Source organism: Megascapheus bottae, chromosome 14 (genome assembly GCF_031878675.1).
Source record: "Megascapheus bottae isolate mThoBot1 chromosome 14, mThoBot2.hap1, whole genome shotgun sequence".
Lineage (NCBI taxonomy): Eukaryota > Metazoa > Chordata > Mammalia > Rodentia > Geomyidae > Megascapheus > Megascapheus bottae.
In genome coordinates, this window is record NC_143522.1 from 1,704,039 (window position 1) to 1,727,466 (window position 23,428).

Sequence of the window (23,428 nt, forward strand, 5' to 3'; positions counted from 1 at the left end):
TAATAAAATTATTATTCATTATATTAGTTAATTCATGAAACTGGAGAAAAATAACAGATTTGAAGGTGTGTGTGTATGTGAATCCTGGGGCTGGAACTCAGGGTCTTGGCACTGTCTCTGAGCTTTTGGGCTCTACCACTTGAGACATAGCTCCATTTCTGGCTTTTTATTTTGTAGCTGAGGTAAGAATCTCTTGGATTTGTGTGTCTAGGTTGGCTTCTAGCTGTTATCTTCAGATCTCAGTCTACTGTGTAGCCAGGATTACAGGTGTGAGCCATTAGTGCCTGCCTTGAAGGTATGATTTTCTTTTCTGTGCCTAACAAAATTTTGTTCAGATATTGAAATAGTAATTGAAAGGTTTTGAAAAAGCTGCAATATCAGTTATGATCTAATGCCATAATCATCCTGTAAAGAAAAATAGGCAGATAGAAAAACTTAAGGAAAGTACAAAATGTTCAAAGTACATTATAAAAATTAAAATGGAAAAATTATAAGTTGTTTTCAAAATATTTTTGTATTAATTTCTAATTAATGCCCGTATATAACTTTTTCAAACACATACAAAGAAATACATTATCAAGCTTTTTGTCATATTTTTTTCACTAAGAGTATGTATCCTTTTAAAGAAATGTTAAATGCTATAGAATCCTGTGAAATCTACAACTAAAGTGTAATTAAAAGTTGATCTAACTTATTAGTTCTTATGTCTTTCTCTTAATTTTAAAAAAAGCATATATTGGGCCGGGAGTTTGGCCAAGTGGTTAAAGTGCTTACCTAGCATGCATGAAGACCCGGGTTCAATTCCTCGGTACCACATACATAGAAAAAAGCCAGAAGTGGTGCTGAGGCTCAAGTGGTAGAGCTCTAGCCTTGAGAAAGTCCAAGGACAGTGCTCAGGCCCTGAGCTCAAGCCCAGGACTGGCAAAAAAAAAAAAAAAAAAAAAAGAAAAGCATATATTGTAAAGTACCATGTATCTGAAGTTCCACAGTTCTTTCAGTCTCACATTAGCAACTTCCATCTGATTATTTTAAACTATTTTGAAGTTCTATAAATCTTACTTTATAGACATTATCTTTCTTTGGCTATCAGTCCACTTGCCTTAATTTTATAGTCTATTTTTAATGGATGCAGCAACATATCAATGTATCTAGCTAGCTATGTAAATATGCTGGGCAGTATTTAGCAAAAATTGTAACTCTGGCTGGTAGAATTTGGGGTGACTTGTGGCTTTCATTTGAAATTTTCTTCATAAAATAAAATGTCTCATAATGTAGATACATGATAGGTTTCAGAAAAAAATATAAAGCCATTCCTGTAACAAACTGTAAGACATACCTTTGTAAAGTTTTTCTTGGCAATGATAATACATTTTGTAAAAAGACCTTCATTTTATAGTGTAGTAACTGAACATCTAAATAACACGCAATTAGCAAATTCACTTTCCTATTGAATCTAACTGAAATCTATACAAAGAGAGATATCAAATATAATTTTACAGTCTGATATTCTAAATACAGCATTACCTTAGATAAAATTATTGATTTGCCTTTATATATGTGTTTAAAATTATCTTTGATAAACTCCTTTTTCAAATGATAAGCATCTCCTCTAATATCTGTGGCTTACACAGCTATGTCCTCTGTGTATTCTGGAAGGTTCAGCCCTTTAACAGAGATCTCAAACCAGCAGGAAGTTCCTTGATGAGTTTCCAGACAGCACGGTAGGCAAGCACAGTTTTCTAACTTTTTATTTTGTATAAAAAATAATAAATGCTTTTACGTTCGACATCTGCAGCAAGTGTTTCATCTTCCATCAATACTTTCCATGCTGGGGGGCGCTGTAACAGGCCACCCACAGTAAGAGGGAGCCAAAGCTAATGCTTAGCCACGCCCAGAACAGGTACCCATCCTTCACATTACTATAGATCTACCAGGTGACCGTAGCATAGTGAAATCTGGAAAGCGTGACCTCTGACTAGCGGCCGAATCATATGGATGGAGACTCTGATTAAATTGTGTTCCCTCCCCTTGCCCCCGGACACAGTATTATTTGGACTTAGGCATAGTGTGGTAGAATGAAATGTAGGCTTTATGATTAGGCTGCCTTGCATTCAGGATCCAGTTTCATCCTGGGCAAATTACTGATCAAAAACTCTCCATCCCCTACTGTATACTGCAACATTTTCTGGAGCCTAAATTAAGATAAGATTCGTCATTGGAGTTTAGGACAGTAACTGACACAACACAACTATTTATAGGAATTTAGGATGGTGATTTGGTGATCATGGTGATTTTCATAATAATGATATAAATTAGATAAGACTGCTGCCTCCCTGCTGGATTTTGTTTTGTCTATACAGAAAGGGTCTATGTGAAAATAACTCGTTGAGGCTAAATGGGAATTCACTTTCTGTCATTCAGCCTGAATTGTAATGCTGAAATGGTAAAATGCTCTGGATGGGAGGACAAGAAAGTCATCTTTTACTATTCCAGTTGCCATTTAGCACAAAACATTGAGCAAGTCACTTGATTTCCTTAAGCCTTATAATATCCAAGAGTAAACCAGAAATCTCAAAGGAGAGGTGTGACAAAATCAAAACTTGTAAACAGAAGACACATTCAGTTCACACAATCACCCTTACACACACAGCTCAGGAACACCCTGGAGGAAAAAGCAGTCCCCTCCCAGGCAGGTGGCAACACTGCAGCAGCACAGGCTCTGGCAGTACTAGCTGCGTGGCCTGGACAGAACCCTCAGCCATCACCTGGCAAGCGAGGGATCTTGAGTGCTGCCTATGAGAGGACTTGTGAGGGCGAAATGTAAAAATGCAAGTAAATCACACAGCAAAAATGGTCCCATGATTTTAGTATTGTTCACTGTGATTTTTACCTATGCAGTGTGTCGTTAAGTCATTGTTTTATCTCATTTCCTTTCACTGAGTAGAATGTGCTTTGGTTTATTAGGCAACATTGAGTACCAGTAGTATAATTCTTTATAACTACTTAAGGATAATAAGATTATTTTTAAAAGAAAAAAATAATTCTTTGTTAATTAGAAGCAGAATCTTGGTACTCACTAGATGCTATATAGAAAATGAACTATATATCTTGTGGGCGGAGAAGGGAGAGAAAACTGGAAGAGCCTAAGGAGAAGGGGAGACATAATTGTACTTATTACCCGATTCATGTAATTGTAACCCCTCTGTATATCACCTCTACAATAACAATAAAGATTAAATTAAATTTAAAAATAGGCAGAGGCTAGACAGGGTACTATAACGTAGACTTTAGCATCTTTTTAAATATGCTTTTAAATACGTTTACTTGTTTGTTTGGATGGTTGGCTTGATTTTGTTGTTTTTGAGACACTCTGCAGCCCACATCGGCCTTGAACTCTCTGTCTTCCTGCCTTAGCCTCCTGCCTTAGTGCTAAGATTACAGATATGCACCACCACTAAGCAGTCTTGCCTATAGCTGAGATCATACATATTAATAAGGTTATATATAATCTTTCTGCATGCACATTATAGATTTTATGATACATAGTAATTCATCCCAACTGAATTCTCAATCTGCTATGATTTCTCCATAAATATTTAAAAATATGGAAGAAACGTGAAGCATGCATTATTTATCTTTTCCCCAAGCAAAACATTCACTTCCTAATAATTCCAGAGGACATTCCTGACCATGCCATGCTGACTTGTTCTAACTGCATTTACGGCTCACTGCAGTCACACCCATATCATTTGTGTGCTGAACTTCTGCTTGCCCATGGGTTTTCTTTAACCCTAGATTCATATTACACTCACCTGAGGAATATTAAACAACAACAACAACAACAACAAAAATAGGGAAGCTGGGTTCAAATGAATGAGGTTCTATCAGGGTGGGGCCTGGCATCCTTTGTGTTTTGTAAAGCTTCCCAGAGGATGCTAATGTGAAGCCAGAGTTCAGAACAACTGCTTTTGGTGAATGTGAGAATAAAATGAAGATGTGCTGAAAATCCTAAACAACAACAATAAAATCTTATCGTAGGTTTAAACAAAAAATTCTTGCACTAGGTTTGAGGGAGAATAATTCATTTCTAAGCACTTCTCTTTTATGCAGATAAACCCACCCACTTAGTCAGATGTCCGTTTTCATGATAATGGTTTTGTTCTGTCTGAGAAATGGAAGTAAGTGTACTGAAGACAACCAAAGGTCACCGCGTGTGACAGATCCTGAACAATCTTGAATTAATCTTCATGAGTAGCTGTGCTTTAGAAAGGAACATGATTGACGTCAGTGGACAATTGATGGCATTTTTGTGTTAATGTTTGATTATAAATGTCTGTACATTAAAAAAAAAACAAAGTCAACCAAGAGAAAACATGGGATTGTGATAAACAATGTCCTGTATCACACACAAATAAAACAGGAAAGCTGCCATCTTTTTGATATCCACTTTTGTCAAGACTAGAAGGAACTCATAATCACAGTCTAACAGCTAATCTTTATGTCCAACTAAATGATATTATATGAAACAGTGGTTACCATGTATATATATATATATATGTCTATCTATCTATCTAATAAACCCATGGGTCTAAACACATAATGAGAATGTCACAAAGCCTTTCCCAGCTGCCTTTCTGTAACCAGCATATGCTACTGTCATCACTTCCTAAAATGATGCCTCTCAATTGGCACATATTTCTTATTTATTGGCTTTTAAATTTATGGTCCATCTATTTACTTTTGACAGTCATCTTTCCAACAGATTCATGTAATTTGAAGTAGCCTACTATATATATGTATATATCATTGACACCCAATGCGACAGACAAGAAGCATGCGTTTAATCCTGAGATTTGTGTACACTTTTGCTTAAAAAAAGAACCCCAGAAAATCTCCCACACAAGCATTAAAGATGAAAAGGCACCCATTTCTTCTATGATATAAAATTACAAGGGAAAGATAGCCAAGTTTTCCTTTTCTTTTTAATGAACTACTCCAGTGTATTCTTGTTCTCCTGAAGGATGCTGCAGGTTACACCAAAGGCGCCTTCTTCAGAACCGAATTTATTATGGATCAAAAGACACAAACACCCGGGTTGCAACACACATTGCATTCCCGCATAGTGTCTCTTTCTCCTCTTTATTTTGAACCCGGCAAGGTAAGGGAGGGAATTTTGATGTAACAATGGAGAGAGATGGATGCGTGAAGTATGAGGCTGAATAAAAATGGCTGAAAAGCAACCCCAGTGAGGCCACACCCAGTGCTCATATGGACTGTTGCAAAATAAATCTGTTATAATCCAGGGGCTACCACCACTACTTGGTTATTTCCCTCCATTTCCTGCACAGAACCCCCCCATTAATACATCACACTCCCAGGTGATGGCCATGACAGACAAAAGCATAGACACCTTTCGGAGTGAAGCATTCTAACACGTAGCTACGCCATCACAGTGTCAGGATTTGGAGAGCCAGTCTGTCTTTCCAGACTCCTTTGTGTGTGGCCACCAATAACAACCCTGACATGGGTGTGTCCCCTTGGAGAGATGCAACGGGAGAATGCTTCTGCCACGAAAAGATGGCACTCTGCGTGCAGAGGTCAATGCACCCAGATGGATGGAACAATAAGAAAGCCCTTGAATACTGGGGATGAGCGAAGATGAAACAATTCCTGAAGGATAACACCCAAAGAGCTCCAGGGGGGTGGGGGGGGAGGCAAAAGATGCCTCCTGGCAAACACCAGCATTACCAGGTGAACACAAAGAGGGGAAAGGAAAAAAGGCGGGGGGAGGAGAGGGGCAGGGAAAAGTCACACACCATCCATTTTGATTTGGAAATCGCAGATTTACCCCCCCGCCCACCCGCGACCACAGGAAGGCTCGTGGGTAGTAAGGCATGCAGAGGTGGCACAGGTGGAGAGATGCGCGGTGGACGAGTCGGGGACCCGGGGTTCGCGGGCGCCGCAGGCATGCACTAGGGAAATAAAGAGAATACCCTGACTTTTCCAGTTGCTCCACACACAGTCCATCTTGGTGGAATCGGCGGTGGCCTGCATGGTGCGGGCTTGAGGCGGGGTCGGGGGGGGGTGGCTCGCTGAGCTAGCCAGGCAGGCGTCGGCTGGCCCCCTCCCCGGGCAGGGCTCGAGGTGGCCGCGCGGCTGCAGACAGACTGGGGCTGTGCGGCAGGAGCGCGCGGCGGCGGCGGCGGCGCGGGGCCGCGCGGGCGCCGCGGTTCAGATGCCCGCCAGCCAATCAGCGCGGCGCGGCTCTGGAGTGGCCCGCGCGCGCGCGTGTGCGCTTGCGCGGGGATGCGGGCCCAGCGCTGCTGCTGGGTGCGCAGGGGCGGAGGGTGGGCGAGGGGGCGCGCGCAGGGAGCAGGGCGCTGCCTGGACCGCCGCCTTCTCGGTGGAGGGAGGGAGCATTGGTCCCGACAGCGGTGTGGAGAGAGCATCCAGGGTTAGACTGGGGGTCCCGGGCTATCCCCGATGGGCACGGTACAGAGTCTTGGAAACCTGTTGGGAGAGATGCAGCCGTGGCGAGCGCGAGGCTGGCAGCGCCGCGTCCTCGAGCTTTCCCTCCGGATCGTTTCCATGGCTCGGGCTCTTTCCAAAGAACGTGCCCAAATGCTCTCCCTGGCCTGGAAGAGTCCACAAGTCTCCCCACCCTTTGTGGGCAGGCTGCAGTCCTAGCAGAGGAATCCCGCAGTGCAGCGTCCCCCCCCCCACCCTGGGGGTGATGCCAGTCTCCCGTCGTCGCCCTGGGACCCCTGGCTCTGGGGTGGGGTTGAAAGACAGGCTCCAAGTGAGGGGACGTTCAGACAGATCCCTGGGAGAGCCGAGGGCCTTCTGTGTCCAGAGAGTCGTCTTCGGGACTGGGTGATGGAGGTGGGTGGTGTAATCGGAGAGATTAACGTTACAATATGCGAATGTCCAAGTAGGAACACCAGATCTTAACATAAAATACTTTGTCCCAGAGTAGACCAAGACCTTGGGAGCCTGGATAGTGCCTGAGTGTGTTTTGATGAGGAAAACATAGATAAAGGCCAAGAGAAAGGAAGGTAATGTGGGTATTGTCTGCCTTGGGGTCTCTTGAGACAAGACAAAGCTTAAGGACAGAAGGACAGAAGATGCCTAGGGCAGATGATGCCACAGAAGCCTATCCTGCTTCATTTTGCTGTGGCCTGGCCTTACCCGTAGTACAGGTGCCCCTTCCCTTCCTTCCCATCCCCTCCCCTCCCCTTCCCCTTCTCCACCCCTCCCCAGTGGAGCCTCAGGATCCTCCCCCTACCCCCCAGCTGCAGAGACATTCTTTCTCAGACCCAAATCTGCATTTGCCTAGCCTGTGTCAGTGAGGTTTAGGGACTATAATCTCAGTGTTATGCTGGTCCACCATACTGATGGTTTTTGTTTTGTTTTGTTTGTCAGTTGTGGGACTTGAACTCTGGCCTAGGCACTGTCCTGTGCCTCTTTGTGCTCAAGGCTACAGCCCCATGAACTGAACCACAGCTCCACTGCCTTTTATTTTTGAATGGTTAATTGGAGATAGAGTCTCACCAGGACTTTTCTGCCAAGGCCTGCTCTGAACAGCTCTCCTGAGTAGCTAAGATTACAGGCGTGAGCCACCAGCACCCGACTGTTTCATTCATTTTTTATGAAGCATAGACTTTAAAATACAATCTTTGCAATTATGCATTTTCTTCTTAGAATACAAAGTTCAAGAGAAACCAGCTGGGCTTCTCAGCATATCTTTATAGTATGTCTGAAATAATTCTTGAAGAAGTTTAATGAGTGTGACTACAGGAGGGTGATTTTGGCACTTCTGGGCAGCAATGATCTCCAAAAAGAGGAAGATGGCAGAACTACCCCAGGGAGGATGGGGAGGAAAACAGTGACCCACAAGTTTACAAAGCACTCTTCAAAGCAGCCTCCCACTGGGACATTAGTGGCTTGTTTAATTTGTATCTCCTGCCCACACCCCCCCACACACACACATTGTTTTTTTTCATTGTCATGGTTAATGCTGGAAATTCAATCAGCAAGTTACTAAAAATACTGATGCAGGATGATGAATCCATCATGATTTAATTTTCACTTCATGATAGAAGAACAAGACCCAGAACCAACCACAGGACTGGCAAGGCTTGCCAAGTGGGCTGTAGCTACTGCCTTGGCCACTTTTCTGGGAATCTTTGGAGCCTCTGCCACTAGGAGGCACTGGGAGTCCAACGATATCTTTAATCTTCAGCTGTACGTCCAGCAGGGCCTTCAGTGCAGGAGGGGGAGTCACAGAGAAATACACCTCAAGTGTGCAGTGTTAATCGGATATCCTGTGTCATGGGTATGGCTAATCTCAGTAGCAAGCTGAGAGTAGCACATTCTTAACCAGGCAAGCTCTTCCTCAAGCACAGGACAGATGATGCCAGACTGCTTGGGTTGTGCGTTCTCACTGACTATAAAGTTGACCTCAGAATGTCAACTTGGCTGAAAGACCCCCCCACCCCCACCCCCACTTCTTCTTCCTTCTTCCTCTTCTTGATTGGTGGTAGTGGTAATGATGGTTGTGGGGGTTGAACTCAGGGCCTAGGCACTGTCCCTGAGTTATTTTACTCAAGGCTAGCACTCTACCACCTTGAACCCCAGCACCACTTCCAGTTTTTTGGTGGTTAATTGGAGATGAGAGCCTCACAGCCTTTCCTGCCCTGGCTGGCTCTGAACAACGATCTTCATATCTCAGCACCCTGAGTATCTACAGTTACAGGTGTGAGCCACCAGCATACAGCTTTTAGTTCTCTTCTAGGTCCATGACCAGGACTTGAACGGCGTCCCTATGTCCACTTTTGCTCATTGGCTAGCCATCTCCCAACTGATCCACACCCCCACCCCAGGACCACGTTATTTATAATCTTGCTAAATCTGGAAAAAAGAAGTTTGGTGGCATATAAAAATCCAAGAGGGGTCACATGATTAAAAACTGAAGAAGTAAAACCACAAATGACACTAACAGGATTTACATCAGCGAAATAAGAATTGTGGGGCTTTAGATTCCTGTACAGGAAGTTAAAAAACATAAGTGAGTTTGTTAAAGGAAAGTACAGCAGGATAAGGAGATCATTTGACTGGGAATCATAGGACATAGATGCATTAGACACACTTGCACTGAGGAACTTAGTTATGTGTGGCCTTGTATCTTCTGTGGACCCTCTCTCCTTTCTGTAATTTACAAATAAGTTATCATTTTAGATGTTTGCTTTTATGAAATAATAGGAATTCATTTCTTCTGAAAATATAAATGGATGCTCCTTTGCACAAGTATCCACACAGTTTTTCAAACTGATTTTAAAAAAGAGGGGGGGGGGTAGAATAGATATGTAAATTTTCTTTTGGCAATGAAAGAAAAAAGAAAGCTTGCTAAACGCAGGCAGGAACTGCCACTATCTTTAAGCCAGTAGAGAACAGACGGGTTTTTCACATAGCCAATATCAGAACTTGGTTTAGGTGCCTGCCAGGAGAGGAAGCGATTTCTTTAGTTTTCGAGATGAAATCATGCATTAGGCAGTCTGTTTTAAAGGCAAAGCAAAATAGTTGAGTTTTGTAATCTCATCCCACATTGATGAGTGTTGAAGGCCGCCATGCCCAGGGTGGCTGAATTGTCTGTCTCCATTGGAATTAGGAATTCACTCATGAGAATCAGTGGTACTCACAGTGATGTACTTATTCAACAAGTATTTATTGAGTCCCTATTATGTGCTAGCCACTTTTCTAGGCATAGAAAGTTCCTAACTTTCAGAAGTTTATATGATAGGATGTGGGTAGATAGGAAGAAGAGTAAATAATAACAAATAAACATAGTTAATAAACATATTTCAATAATGAATACAAAGTATTTCATTCATAGACAAGTGCACTAGAAAAATAAAGCAGAGGCTAGAGACTGGATGTGTGTGAAAGTCTGCTATCTTATAAGGAAGATCAGTAAAGACCTAACTTATAAGGTAAAGTCAGAACAGACATCTAAAGAAAGAATAGGACTGCAGCATAAAAATGCAGTGGAGAAGAACATTCAAAGATGTCCTCAGTTTTCATGACAGAATGTAAGAATTGTCATGCTATATGAAATATTTTCATAAAATGTCTTAATTTTTATGCTCTGAGAGGTAAAGCAATTGGAAGTAAAGGCACAGAACTAGAACTAAAAGTAGAGTTCATTGTGGTCAAAGGATACTCAGCACTCTGCTTATGTCATATGGAATAAGGAAATTGAAAGACAGCTAGTTTAGTTCATACCCCAAGGCACTAAATTGATGCAGGAATCAAAAAGACTGACACAATGCATCGGTACTTAGAACCTTCAAAGTTTGTTAACATTTTGCAAATGTTTCATGTGGTATATAATCGATTGTTTTAAGACCCCTATGAGATGGAGAGTGTTTACTCTCATTTGTGGATTTTGTTTTTGTCAGTGGATTCACTTAATCTACTGACATTTATGGAGCCAATACTTAGACTCCATCTCTGTAAATACAAATGAACTGACTACCAAGACTCTGGTTGGGGGAATGTTACATCTAAATAGATCAAGTTAGTTACCTGATATAGGAGCTGGAAAAAGTAATTACACAAAATAAGATGGTTAGGGAGAAAAAAGTTTTGTGAAAGCCTTCAAAGAACATGTGATCATTCAATTTGAGTCCTGCACAGGAAATAGCATCACCAATCTGACAGAAATTTCTTGGCAAATTGATATGGATTGAGAAACTTAATAATAGACAGGGACCAGATTGTGACAAGCCTGTGGACTAATGCTGTCAGTAGATGGAGGGACTGAAGGGTTTCTAGAAGTGAAGTTACACATGAAGTTGAGTAATTGGTACAAATTTGGAATTTCCTCTTATTGATATAAAGGCAAAATACTAAGGTTAGAGACATTTGGCCCTTGTTTAGCAAGACAGAGAAGAATTCAATACCTCAACCCATAGCATAGTGAACCAACAAGACATTCAAAACAAAGAGAAAAATCCGGAAGCAAGCATAAATAAAAGGCAGAGAACATGTTAGGTCAATGGCAGTGTTTCACAAAATGAAATGATAATAGGTTGAGACAATAACATTCTCAAAGTAGAAAGGGACAATAATTGTCATCTAAAGTCCTTCTGGATACAAAACTAAATGGTGTTCTTATAGTATGGTAAAATCTTTTTTTTTCTTTTTGTGAAATAGGACATTTAAGTTACCTATCATAAGAGTAGTAAATCTATAAGGTTCCTGGGAATAAACATAACCAAAAGCATCTAGAAACATAAAGAGAGAATTATAAAAACTTTTCAAGGAAATCTTAAAAAGAAAATATCCTTTTTTTTCATAATGACTCATTGTTGTACACTATTGTACTAATTGTCTAGGGATCCTCAAAATATTAAAAATAGAATTACCACAACATGCCCCAAAGGGCTCAAATTCCACTTACTTTATACCTGTATACCCATATGCATTGCTGCACTATTCACAAGTGCACTATTCACAAGTCAGACTACAGAATGAGCTCAAATGCCCGTTGAAGGATGAATAAAGAAAACACGGTATGCATACGAAATGGAGAATGACTCAGCCATAAAATGAATGAAATGAGGCCATTTTCAGAAAAAATCGATAGACCTGGCAATCATCATATTAATTAAAATAACCCAGTCTTACAAAGACAGGAATCGTATACTGTCTCTTAGATGTGGAATATAGGGGTAAAACAAAAAAGTATAGAAGCAGAAGAGGGACTGTGTCAGGGATGTGGAAGGAAAAAACAGAGGAAACGTGGAGGAGGATAAGAAAGGGAAATCAAGGCAATGAATATGACCAAGTGCATTGTACACGTGTACGGAAACCACAATGAAACCCTTTACTTTGTACAACTAAATAAGAAACCACAGTATGCCAGAAATACCCATTGTTTCACAGATGAAATAATTTTAATCATTTCCCCCATGAATTATTCTATAAATTCAAATGCTTTTGATAAAAATTTCAAATTTTCATTGTACTTTCCAGGCCAATCCTCAAATTCATGCGGGGATGAGAAATTATGCTAACAATTGTTGCAATTTTGAAAGAGAAAAATAAGTAAGGAAGAGGGGGAAGAGAAAGAGGAGAAAGAAGAGTCTCATCTTTTAGGTATGAAGACATGTACATTCTCTAAGGGAAACAACCTAATTTTGTCTCAGTCATAGCTAAGTAGACCTATGGAAGGAACAGTGAGCTTAGAGATGAAGCTGGGCATGGATGGATTTGGTTATTACCACCACCGATGACACCAATGGTCTCATTTATCACTGTTTCCACTACTTTACAGTTGTTAATACAGTGTTGCTATATAAAAACAGTACTAGAATAATTGTCTATGCATCTGCAAAAAAGAGGAAATGAACTCACATCTATCTATAAAAAGTAATTAACAAATAGACTAAGAAGAAAAGTCAAATTTTAGGAAAAAAGACTATAGCTTTATATTGTTTATAACATAATTATATTATATATGTATTTTATATGTACAACATATGAAAGGAAAACAGTAATTACTGATATTACATTAAAATTTAAACCTTAAGTCTGGATCAAGAAAAGTATAAATTAATGAAAAAGAAGCCCCAGACTATAAGGTATCAAGTCATGCACTCCACACATGAGTAAAAGGAAATTCAAAAGAAAAATAGGACAATATAAAAACGTGCCTATCTCAAGTATTCAATTGGGAATACCTTGAGCCAATGAACCCTCCCCCTCCCCCCAACCCCTCATCTGCTCACACACCTTCTAAGCACACTAGAATCACTGTGAGTGACATTGCTCAACCGGGGAGAAACCAAGTGTGTAGTTTGATGTTATCAAGTAAAGATGGAGAATATGTAATACCACACATGTTGCACTACTAGCTCTGCAGAACAGCTTGGTAATTCTAATACCATGTCCTTATGACATAGTACTTTCAAAAAGGTTGCTTACTTAAAAGAAATTCCCAAACATATGTATCAATTGTGGAAAAGGTTGCTTATTTTATAGTGATGTCTATAATACTTTCAGTAGGGAAATGGATAAACTGTGGGTTATTCATTCACATAATGGAAACCTATAGAACAGTTACAAAAAATGAACTAGGGTTTCAACATAACTGAATCTGAAAATATGATGGCTTGCTTGTTTTTATTTTTTTGTGTGATACTGGGACTGGAACTAAGGACCTCACACCTGCTAGGAAAGTGCTTTACCACATGAGACTTGCCTCAAACATGAAAATACTATGGTAAGCAAAAACAAGATAACAATTTAATTAAAATCCAGCATATGATGTGGTGTAAGACGCATTACATTCAAAGATCTAAAGGAAACTAAATGTAAAGCACCATGGGAAACAGGATGATAATGACTCAACAAATAGGAAATACCGATAAAGGCTCAGAAACTCTAAAAAAGAACCAATTGAAAATTCTAGCAATGAAAACGTAAGTAAGAAGTAAAATTCACCAGATGGGTTCAGCAGCAGATTAAACATAACAGAAGATAGAGTAACTAAATTGGAAAATAGATGAATAAAAATGATCTAATGTGTTAAACAGGAAAAAGCGTAAACCAAAATGAACAGAGATGCAGAGACATGTGATATAAAAAAAAATCAAGTGTGCCAATATATGTGCAATTGGTATTCAAGAAAGAAAGAACATAGAAAGGAACAGAAAAAGTGTTTTAAGAAATAATTCTTCAGGAGCTCCAGTGGCACAATTGGTTAGCATATGGTACTTATACAGAAATAATTCTTCAGCCAGACACCAGTGGCTCGTACTTGTAATCCTAGCTATTCAGGAGGATGACATCTGAAGATTACAGTGTGGATCTAGCCCATGCAGGAAAATCCATGAGACTTTTATCTCCAATTAATCATCACCAATAAGCCAGAATTGAAGATATGGCTCATATGATGGAGTGCCAGACTTGAGCATGAAAGTCAAGAAACACCCAGGCCCTAAATTCAAGCCCCAGTGTTGCATATAATAAAATTTTTCCAACAGTCTCAACTAAAATTGGTTAATTTATAAGACCCCCTAATTAACTCAAAATAATTTGTATACAAATAATTATATACCTGGACACATCTTTATCAAAAAACTGAAAAAGAAAAAGACAAACAAAACTTACTCAGTATACTTCCAGATAAGAAATGGGACAAAGAAGAAATCACAAGACTAATTAGAAAATATTTTGAAATGATGGGAATCAAATAAAAACCTAAGGAGATCAGTAAGAAAAAAGCCTGTATTAAACAAGAAGAGGCCAATCATAACCCTTTAAGAAATTGGAAAAGGAAAGAAGAACAAATTAAACCCAAAGCAAGGGGTAGGGGCACGGTTCAGTTGGTAGAAAAACATCCAGTGAGTGAAAGCATCAGGTACCAAGTTCAAGTTCTAGTCTCAGATAAAAAATAGAAAAAAAGTGTGTGTGTGTGTGTGTGAGAGAGAGAGAGAGAGAGAGAGAGAGAGAGAGAGAGAGAGAGAGAGAGAGAGAGGGAGAGGGAGAGGGAGAGGGGGAGGGAGAGGGGGAGAGGGAGAGGGAGAGAAGTACAAAGCAAGCAGTTGTGAAAAAGTAGCAAATATCAGAGTGGACATAAATGCAATAAAAAAAATCAAAATAGAAATATCAGTGAAACCAACTGTTGGTTGGTTGGACTAAAGAGAGGAGATTGTGCCTGACATTACAGAATACTATAAACAACTGCAGCCCAATACATGAGACAAACTAAGTGAAACGGGCAAAGTTGTAGAAAGACAAGGTATAAAAGTGGATGAAGAAAAAGGTATTAACTGAGCTTAAGAGAGCCTGACTTAATTGCACCACAAGAATTCATATCTATATGGTTGTGTAAGTCTGTAATCCCAGCAGCTGGAAGGATGAGGCAGAAAGAGGAGGAACGATCATGAATGGACACACAAAACCAGTATATCCACTCCATGGAATATTTTTCAGCCATAAAAAGGAACAAGTTATCAATACATACAACATGGGTCAACTTTGAAACATGCTAAGAGAAAGGGGCCAGATGTAAGGTTGTTTACTATGTGATTCCATTTATATGAAATGAGAGATCAGAAGTTGTCTGGGACTGGTAGAAGAAATGGGGGAAAACTTCTAATGGGCATTGTTTCTTGGTTAGGATGGTTACGGTGTGCTGAAATGATTGCACAGCTTTTCAAATATACTGAAAAATAAACACTGATTTGTATTTTTGCTGTTGCTTTGTGTCAGTATGGGGCTTGAAATAGCCAGACAAAAGCCCTGCTTTTTCTTTCAAGGTTGACACTCTACTACTTGAGCCACATCTCCACTTTCAGGTTTGTTTGTTTTGTTTTTGCTGGTTAAGAATCTCTCAGATTTGTCTGCTTGGGCTGGCTACAAATGGTGAGCTTCTGATCCCAGTCTCCTGAGCAGCTAGGACTACTGGTGCGAGTCACTGGCTCTGGCTTGATTTATTCTTTGGAAAAGTATGTGAGGCTCAGTGAACAGCCTGTGAGCTACCAACAGGCTTCACTTGGCATCTTGGCTAGGGTGCAATTTGGCAATCTTCCATAACAGCTTGGACTGCTTCTTTAGAGTGCCCTCTGGATGAGCCTTGTTCTCCATCTCAGCCTCTGACAACACAGTCACTTCTTAGATCAGGCCAGGATTCCTTCTGGAAGCCCTTGGCAACCTGAGTTTATTTTTGCCCCTTTCCTGTTTCTCCCTTTCAGCTCAGAATTTCCCCTGCTGGCCTTCCCAAGCTCTTAACTTGGATAGATTTCTGAAGTTCGCAATTGGCATGATTATATTTATGAGATTTCCCCCCCCCCCTTAATAGGGATTTGATTCCTTATACCTTTCATGTCATCTGCCAGACACTGGATGATTTACAAGAATTAGCATAATCCTCTTCTTTCAAGAACCAATAAAGATTTCATATAGGGAAAAGCCTCAAGAAATAATCTCAGAAAGAAATCAGTGATACAGGATATGAAAACCTCATTTTGTGTGTATCAATCATGCTTTCTATTTTCTTTTTATGTTAGTTATTATTTTTGGTACAATAATTTTTTTTTGCCAGTCCTGGGTTTGAGCTCAGGGCCTGAGCACTGTCCTTGGACTTTCTCAAGGCTAGAGCTCTACTACTGAGCTTCAGCACCACTTCCAGCTTTTTTCTATGTATGTGGTACCGAGGAATCGAACCCGGGTCTTCGTGCATGCTAGGCAAGCACTCTACCACTAGGCCAAACTCCCAGCCCGGTACAATAAATTTTATGTTTACTGGACATGTCTTTTTTTTTGCCAGTTGTGGGACTTGAACTCAGGGCCTGAGCATTGTCCTTGGATTTTTCTCAAGGCTACAGCTCTACCCTTGAGCCACAGCATCACTTCCAGCTTTTATCTATGTATGTGGTGCTGAGGAATGGAACCCGGGTCTTCGTGCATGCTAGGCAAGCACTCTACCACTAGGCCAAACTCCTGGCCCGTGTCTTTTTATTTTTTAAGCTGATATTTTAAAGTTGATTTTGCTTGGCTTTTTTTCATTTACTCAGCTTGGATGTTCTATCACTTGAGTCATACCTCCACTTTGGGGTGTTGCTGATTAACTGGAAATAAGAGTCTCTTGATTTGTCTGCCAAGCTGGCTTCAAATTGGGATCCTTAGATCTCAGCTTCCTGAGTAGTGGACATTTGTATTTCTTTCATAATCAATATCTGTTTCTATCTCTAACCATTTGTCTTATAAAAAAATTGAAAAAAAATTATTTCTGAAGCGGGCCCAGTGGCTCATGCCTGTAATTCTAGCTACTCAGAAGGCTGAGATCTGAGGATCAAGGTTCAAAACCAACCCTGGCACAAAAGAACCTGAGACTCTTATCTCCAGATCTAACCTTGCCTCCCTTTTCCTTCTCCTAACTTCCAGTAATCATTACTCTACTTTCTTTGTTGAAGTTAATGTTCACATATGAGAGAGAACATGTTGCACTTGTCTTTCTGTGCTTGCTTATTATTATTAATGTAATGTCATTCAGCCCTATCCATTTTGCTGCAAATTGTAGGACTTAATTCTTCTTTGTAGTTGAATAATATTCCACGGTGTCTAAATACCACATTTCTTTATCCACTTTTGGCTTTCTGTAGAAAAGAGTCTCACATACTTTTCTGCCTGGGCTGGCTTTGAACTGCAATCCTCACATCACAACCTCCTGAATAGTCAGGATTACAGGCGTGAACCATCAGTGCCCCATTGATAATTTTTAGGGGGGCAAAGTGCGTGGAATGACTACGATAAGGTGGTTGGGCCACTGTAGCAAATATCAACAATCCTTACAACTCCTCTTCTCTCATGTCACTATGGAACCAGTATAATTGCTTTTTTCCCAAATGCAGTGCAGCTAGGGGCAGCACTTGAGCGATTTTAGAAAAGGAAAAATAAAGCACATTAAAAAGTCTCCTGAGATATTTTTTTTCTTTCTTTCTTATGCAAAACAGGGAACACTCATCTCTCTCTGGTGCCCCAGCTCTCCAAAAGGAAAGATGTCTGGAGCTGGGGCAGCCATCTTGTGATTTTGAGGAGGAGGGCATGATGATTCTTTAAAACTATCACTCTAACATTATGAATCTATTGGGCCACCAATATCCCTGGCCTCCTACTTCTAAACTTCTCATTAAGTAAACAGGGAATGGCTGTGGTTCACATTGGTACTGGTGAGATTTTCTGCCCTTATTGCCAAAAACCTTCATAATGGTAAATCCACTGACTGAGGTTTAGCAGCAGGGTCCACACTGGTGTACATTTTAGTCTGCTCTCTCCTTCATTATACCATCTGCTCATTACAGTGAGGAGCAACAACATCTTCCATTTTCTGCTCATTTTTCTTCCTTGGGATGAGTTAGACATTTTCAGCCTTTTTCTTTGTAGGTTATCGTTGGCCACTCTGATAGGCTAAGGAAATGAATGAGTTGCTATTGCAAGAATATCCTTTAATAAATCAAAGGAGAATGAACATATTCACTAAGTTACCATAGAAGAGAAATACTGACTTTGCAATAGGTAGGCTTGTTAGTATCAAGTCACCAAAAATTTAAAAACTTCTTTTGCTGAACGTGCACTAGTGAACAAAGACCAGAAATGAGGCCTGATCTCATTAAACATTAACTGCACAACAGTAAGGTTTTGCAAACACTTGCAACTTTGTGAACAACTCCTAATTTATCTAAGAGGAACTTTTTTTTAAAGAATATTAATCTGAAGATTCAGAAAGCTATTGAAGCAGCAGCTACCTGTATCCGCAAAACTAGTCTCCATGTTTAAGGATTGGAATTTTAAGGAATGTTTTTCTGTCAGGGAAGGGGTGTGCAGACAAAGGACAAAAATAATGGGTTGTTGTGGAGGAATGCTTTGAGGCAACTCTCTTTGTGGCATATAACCTCAGGGGCTCAAAAGAATAAAAAGCAGCTAGAATGAATCTGCGCTTTTTTTTTTTTTTCCAGTCCTGGGCTTGGGCTCAGGGCCTGAGCACTGTCCTTGGACTTTCTCAAGGCTAGAGCTCTACCACTTGAGCCTCAGCACCACTTCCAGCTTTTTGCTATGTATGTGGTACCAAGGAATAGAACCCGGGTCTTCATGCATGCTAGGCAAGCACTCTACCACTAAGCCAAACTCCCAGCCCGATCAGTGTGCTTCATAAAACATGAACAGCTGCGCACCATTAGTTAAATTCATTTAAGTTCTTTCTTTTTTTGCCTGGGGACTTGAACTCAGAGCCTGGGCACTAGCCCTGAGCTTCTTTTGCTCAAGGCCAGCACTCTACCACTTGAACCACAGTGCCACTTTCAACTTTTTCTGCTCATGTGGTACTGAGAACTCGAATCCAAGGCTTCATGCATGCTAAGCAAATACTCTACCACTAAGCCACCTTCCCACCAGTTCTTCTTAAAGTATATAGGAAGTATCCTTGCTACCATGAATATATTAATTTCATATGTCTATAAGGGAGGTATTCATTCTTTCATAATTAATAGCAAGTTTCAGATTAAATGTGAGCTGGGCCTTTAAGTGAAGCTTCTACTAATGAGGGCTTGTAAAAGTTGCTAAGAGCCAGAACCACTGGTTCATATCTATAATCCAAGCTACTAAGGGAGCTGAGATCTGAGGATTGCAGTTCAAAGCTAGCTTGAGCAAGAAAGTCCATGAGACTCTTATCTCCAATTAACCACCAAAAAGCCAGAAGTGGAACTGTAGCTCAAGTGGTAGCATAGTGCACTATCCTTGAGCAAAGAAGCAAAGGGACAACACCTAGTCTCTGAGTTCCAGCCCAAGTATCAGTACATCTTGTGGCAATGTTCTTCAACTGGACTATGTTCCAGTACCTCTGAAGGAGACAGCAGTCTTTCAGGCCTCCCATCCACATACCAGCATTCCATGCTCATAGAAGGTAAGAGACACCTAATTGTTGTAAGGCCTTGAATATATTGGCATGTATTTTGAGCCATTTCAGCAAATATTTTAATATACCCAAGAAGTGGCATCCTTGGCTTGCTTCCCTAATATCAAGGTGATTAGTTATTAAGCTAATTTTTCTTAATTCCTCTAAAATGTAGGAGGATTGGTAAAGTGCTACATGTAACCTATTGTTTTGAGGATTTTCTAACCAAAGCCACTGCACACAGTTGACACCAATGACCTTCTGGGAACAAAGACAACTCTTCACCATCTTATCATCCTCGTGGTTCCAGACCTTATAGAGCACAGACTGGATCAGTCTATGGAGGGTCCCAGGGAAGTGTACACTGGGAGAAGAATGTATTTTTAGTCAATGTTTTAAAGAGATGTTTGTCTTGTAAACACATGGAAATGTTGTGTAGAGAAGGGAGCAAATATTGAGTGCAAGGTTTGCCTTCTTGAATGTCTTATTTGTATAGGAAGATTACTGCTTGCCTTTTTAACATGGTAGTTGGGTTTGAGCTCAAGGATATGCACTTGCTAGGTAAGAACACTAACTCCTGAGCCATACCACCAGCCCTTTAATACTGTTAGGTTATTCTTCAGATGCTCACTTTCTCCCTGGGGCCAACCTGAGAGAGTGATCCTCCTACAGAGCTGAAGTGACAGGTGGGAGCCAGCACACCCCATTTATTTCCAGTTTTTAAAGTCAGTTTGGGATCAACCATCAGTATTATGTGGGAAAACTCCCGAACTTTTTCAGAAAATGATTTCTAACTCTTATGGAAGTCAAAGAATAAGAAAAAAATATTCCACACTAAAATGAATAAGAGTAATATGAATAATGGCACACTAAATGACCAACGCTAGGATAAGGGAATCATATGGATTATTTCACAATAGAGTCATAAGGAGGGATTGCCAACCCTCCCATTTATCAAGGGAGAAACTGAGGCTCAATTCATTCCCAAAGACCCTGGTAGTAGAGACAGGATTTGAGATCAGGTTTGCCTGGCCACCTGGCTCTGGGATCCTGGCTAACTCTCGGCCTATTGACATTTCTACTGGCCAGACCCTGTCAGTACTGGGGAAGCCAAGGTCTGGCCACTGAGGGTCTAAAATGCTGAAACTGGAAAGACCAGGAGCAGTTCTAAACTTCCCCAAATTCCACTACCCCGAGCTGGGATCTGGCATAGAATACAATGCAGTGAAAGGATTAGTGTGTAGTTTAGTGTTCTGTTTGATTTCATCATTAGATTCTGCCCACACATAATATTCCTGATACCTAGTTCTTTAGTTTCCTTTTCTTGGCTGCCATGCAACCTACTGCCACAGTGACTTGGATGTGATCATGTCAGAGGCACATTCTCTGTGAGCTTCTGGGTTTTGGGGGGGAGGTTAGGGGCTATGAATATGATCCTGTAAATGGAATCAGCGTGAAGGCAAAGGAGTCCTGGCTCCACTGCTCATGGGCTTTGTTATTTCAGACACTGCTTGGCCTCTCAGAGCTCAAGTTAGTTGCCAGGAAAAAGGAGCTGCCACTCACCATACTTATGAAAATAGGCCAGCACTGCAGGTGTTTGGTGAGTAGCAGCTGCATCAATGCAGCACAGTGCTAGACAAAATGTCTCAAGATGAAAAGCCATTCCACACCAGCCAGGGAAGTGCTAAGTTACCTCAGCTTGAACAATGCCCTGCAGGACCTCACAGGATGTAACTTTCAACACCTTGAAGTCCCCAAAGGAATTACCTTTCCATTATAGCGCTGTGAGTTTCATATCATTCATAAAAGGGCACATTGTGTGGGAAATTACTTTGCAGTTAATTTCCAAGGAAGGTGTTGGCTGTCCTGCTGAAATAAATCCGTTTTCTCAGGTAATGATGTTTTTCCATATTCAGTATTTGTTAAATGAATGGATGGTTTGGTGAACAAATGAATAATGTCTTTTTTTGTCATGACATTTTTATTTAACCAGGGAGCCCAAAGTCAAATTTGATATCAAATCAAACATATATTATTCATAGAACATTTATTTTACTTCCTTTCTTTATAGGTTTTTGGCTTTCTTCCTTCCCTTCTTTCCTTTCTGTCTTTCCTTCACCTCTCTTTTCTTCACTCCCCTTTCCTATTTGCTTCAGTTCCTCTCCCTCTCCCTTCTCCTTCTACCTTCCTTCTTTCTCTTTTCATCTCTTCCTCCTTCCTTCCCTTCTTTCCTTCCTTTTTCCCTTCCTATTCTTTCTTCCTTTAAACTGAACGGATCATTGAGTCATGGTGTAAGAAGCAGTGCAAAGCCTCCTCTGTGTACTTGTGCAGTTCCCTCCATTGGTAACATTTTGCACAACAATCATACAATGTCATAATGTACACAAGGACAGTGATTCAATGCCCAATATTATTAAGATTTTCCTAATTATTCTTGTGTTTCTGTTTGTGTCCGTGTTTGTGTTGAGTTGTACACAATTCGATCATGTGTGTATGTTCCTAGTGCCACAGCAAAACTCCTGAATGGCTCCAACCCCACAAATTTTCTTATGTTGAACATTTATATCCACCCACCTCTCCTATTTTCCGCTATCTGTTTCCATTTCCAATCCTTATTTTCCATGTCTTAGAATTCCAAAGGAGATGAACAGAAATCAATTAATGTTTTTAAAACAAGGTTATATCTTCACTATAGCCTGGCTAGAGACCTGTAACATGAAGCCTTCCTAGTAATGGAAAAACATTTCTTCTGCATTATCTACTTTACTGAACCTTAATGTAAGCAGGAGCTACTGAGTGTTCAGTGCTTCACACATGTGCCAGATGCAGGAGAAACAAGACTGAGAGTTGCTCATGAAACATATTCACCAACAACTGTAGGTGTTCATCAACAACTGGGAGGCTGAAATAGAAATAATAATGTTGATTTAGTTACTTCAGACATTCAGGTTTTAGTAGAGATTGAGGGGCAGAGAAGATGAGATGAAGAGCTATTTTGTATTTTTAAAATATAAATTGTTGTAGAGATGATGTACAGAAGGGTTACAGTTATAAAGTCAGGTGACCAGCATGTTACTTTTTGGAAAATGTTACTTCTTCCCTCATTCTCTCCCAGCTTTTCCCTCCCATCCCCAACCATAAGTTATAAAATTCACTTTCAACCCAGTGTCTAGCGGTATCCTGCTGCATTTGGAAGAGATGTTTTAAAGATAGCTAAAAATTACCAGTCTCAAGCCAGGCAACAGCGGGTCACATCTATAATCTTAGCTACTCAGGAGGCTGAGATCTAAGGATCATGGTTCAAAGCTAGCCTACACAGGAAAGTCCATGAGATTCTCATCTCCAATTAACCACCAAAAGTTGGAAATGGAACTGGGGCTCAAGTGGTAGAGTACTAGCCTTGAGTACAAAAGCTCAAGGGCCGTTGATAGGCCCCAGGACCAGTAAAAGTAGTAAACAACAACAATAACAACCCAACAAACAAAATGAGTTTCTAAAACTAGCTGGAATAAAAAGAATTTTCTTAAAGCTGGGTGAATTACTAGCATAGAAACTATTTACAAATTGGCTTCAAAGAATAAACCGAACATAATTATATGAGAGATATCCAAGGTACTGAAAGATCAATCAGGATTTCAGGGCTTCATAATACAATTAGAAAGAAACTGCACACGGATATTTGCAAACTGGAAAATGAAGATAATATGGGAAGGAACAACAGAGGTAAACAAAGACCCTAAAAATTGCAAATAGCTATTGAAAAAATACAAAAGCTATTGAGACTGTGATGCTCTCTTAAGAATATTCTCCTTTGGACTCACTGTGTAAATGTCTACAGTCCTGTATAATTTATCTGTCCAAGTGTATTTGTCTTATACAGTCTGTTTACTTGTAGACTTATAGGCACATTCTAATTTCTATAAATGAGGGAAGCCATGGAACCTCTGGCTTACTTTGCTTAATATAATT

The 23,428-nt window shown here is 40.3% G+C and overlaps 1 protein-coding gene across 2 annotated transcripts in view; it reads right to left on the bottom strand.

Moving 5' to 3' along the window:
- Rtn1 (reticulon 1) overlaps positions 1-23,428 on the bottom strand; it is a 184,961-nt gene that overhangs the window by 16,949 nt on the left and 144,584 nt on the right. Inside the window, exon 1 of one of the 2 annotated variants that reach the window (XM_090344211.1) lies at positions 5,994-6,179. The exons of the other annotated variant lie outside the window; for it this stretch is intronic. Within the exon in view, the coding sequence (XP_090200337.1) occupies positions 5,994-6,054 (61 nt within the window). The 5' untranslated portion in view covers positions 6,055-6,179. Of the gene's footprint in view, positions 1-5,993; positions 6,180-23,428 lie in introns of those variants that run through there. 2 annotated transcript variants of the gene reach the window in all.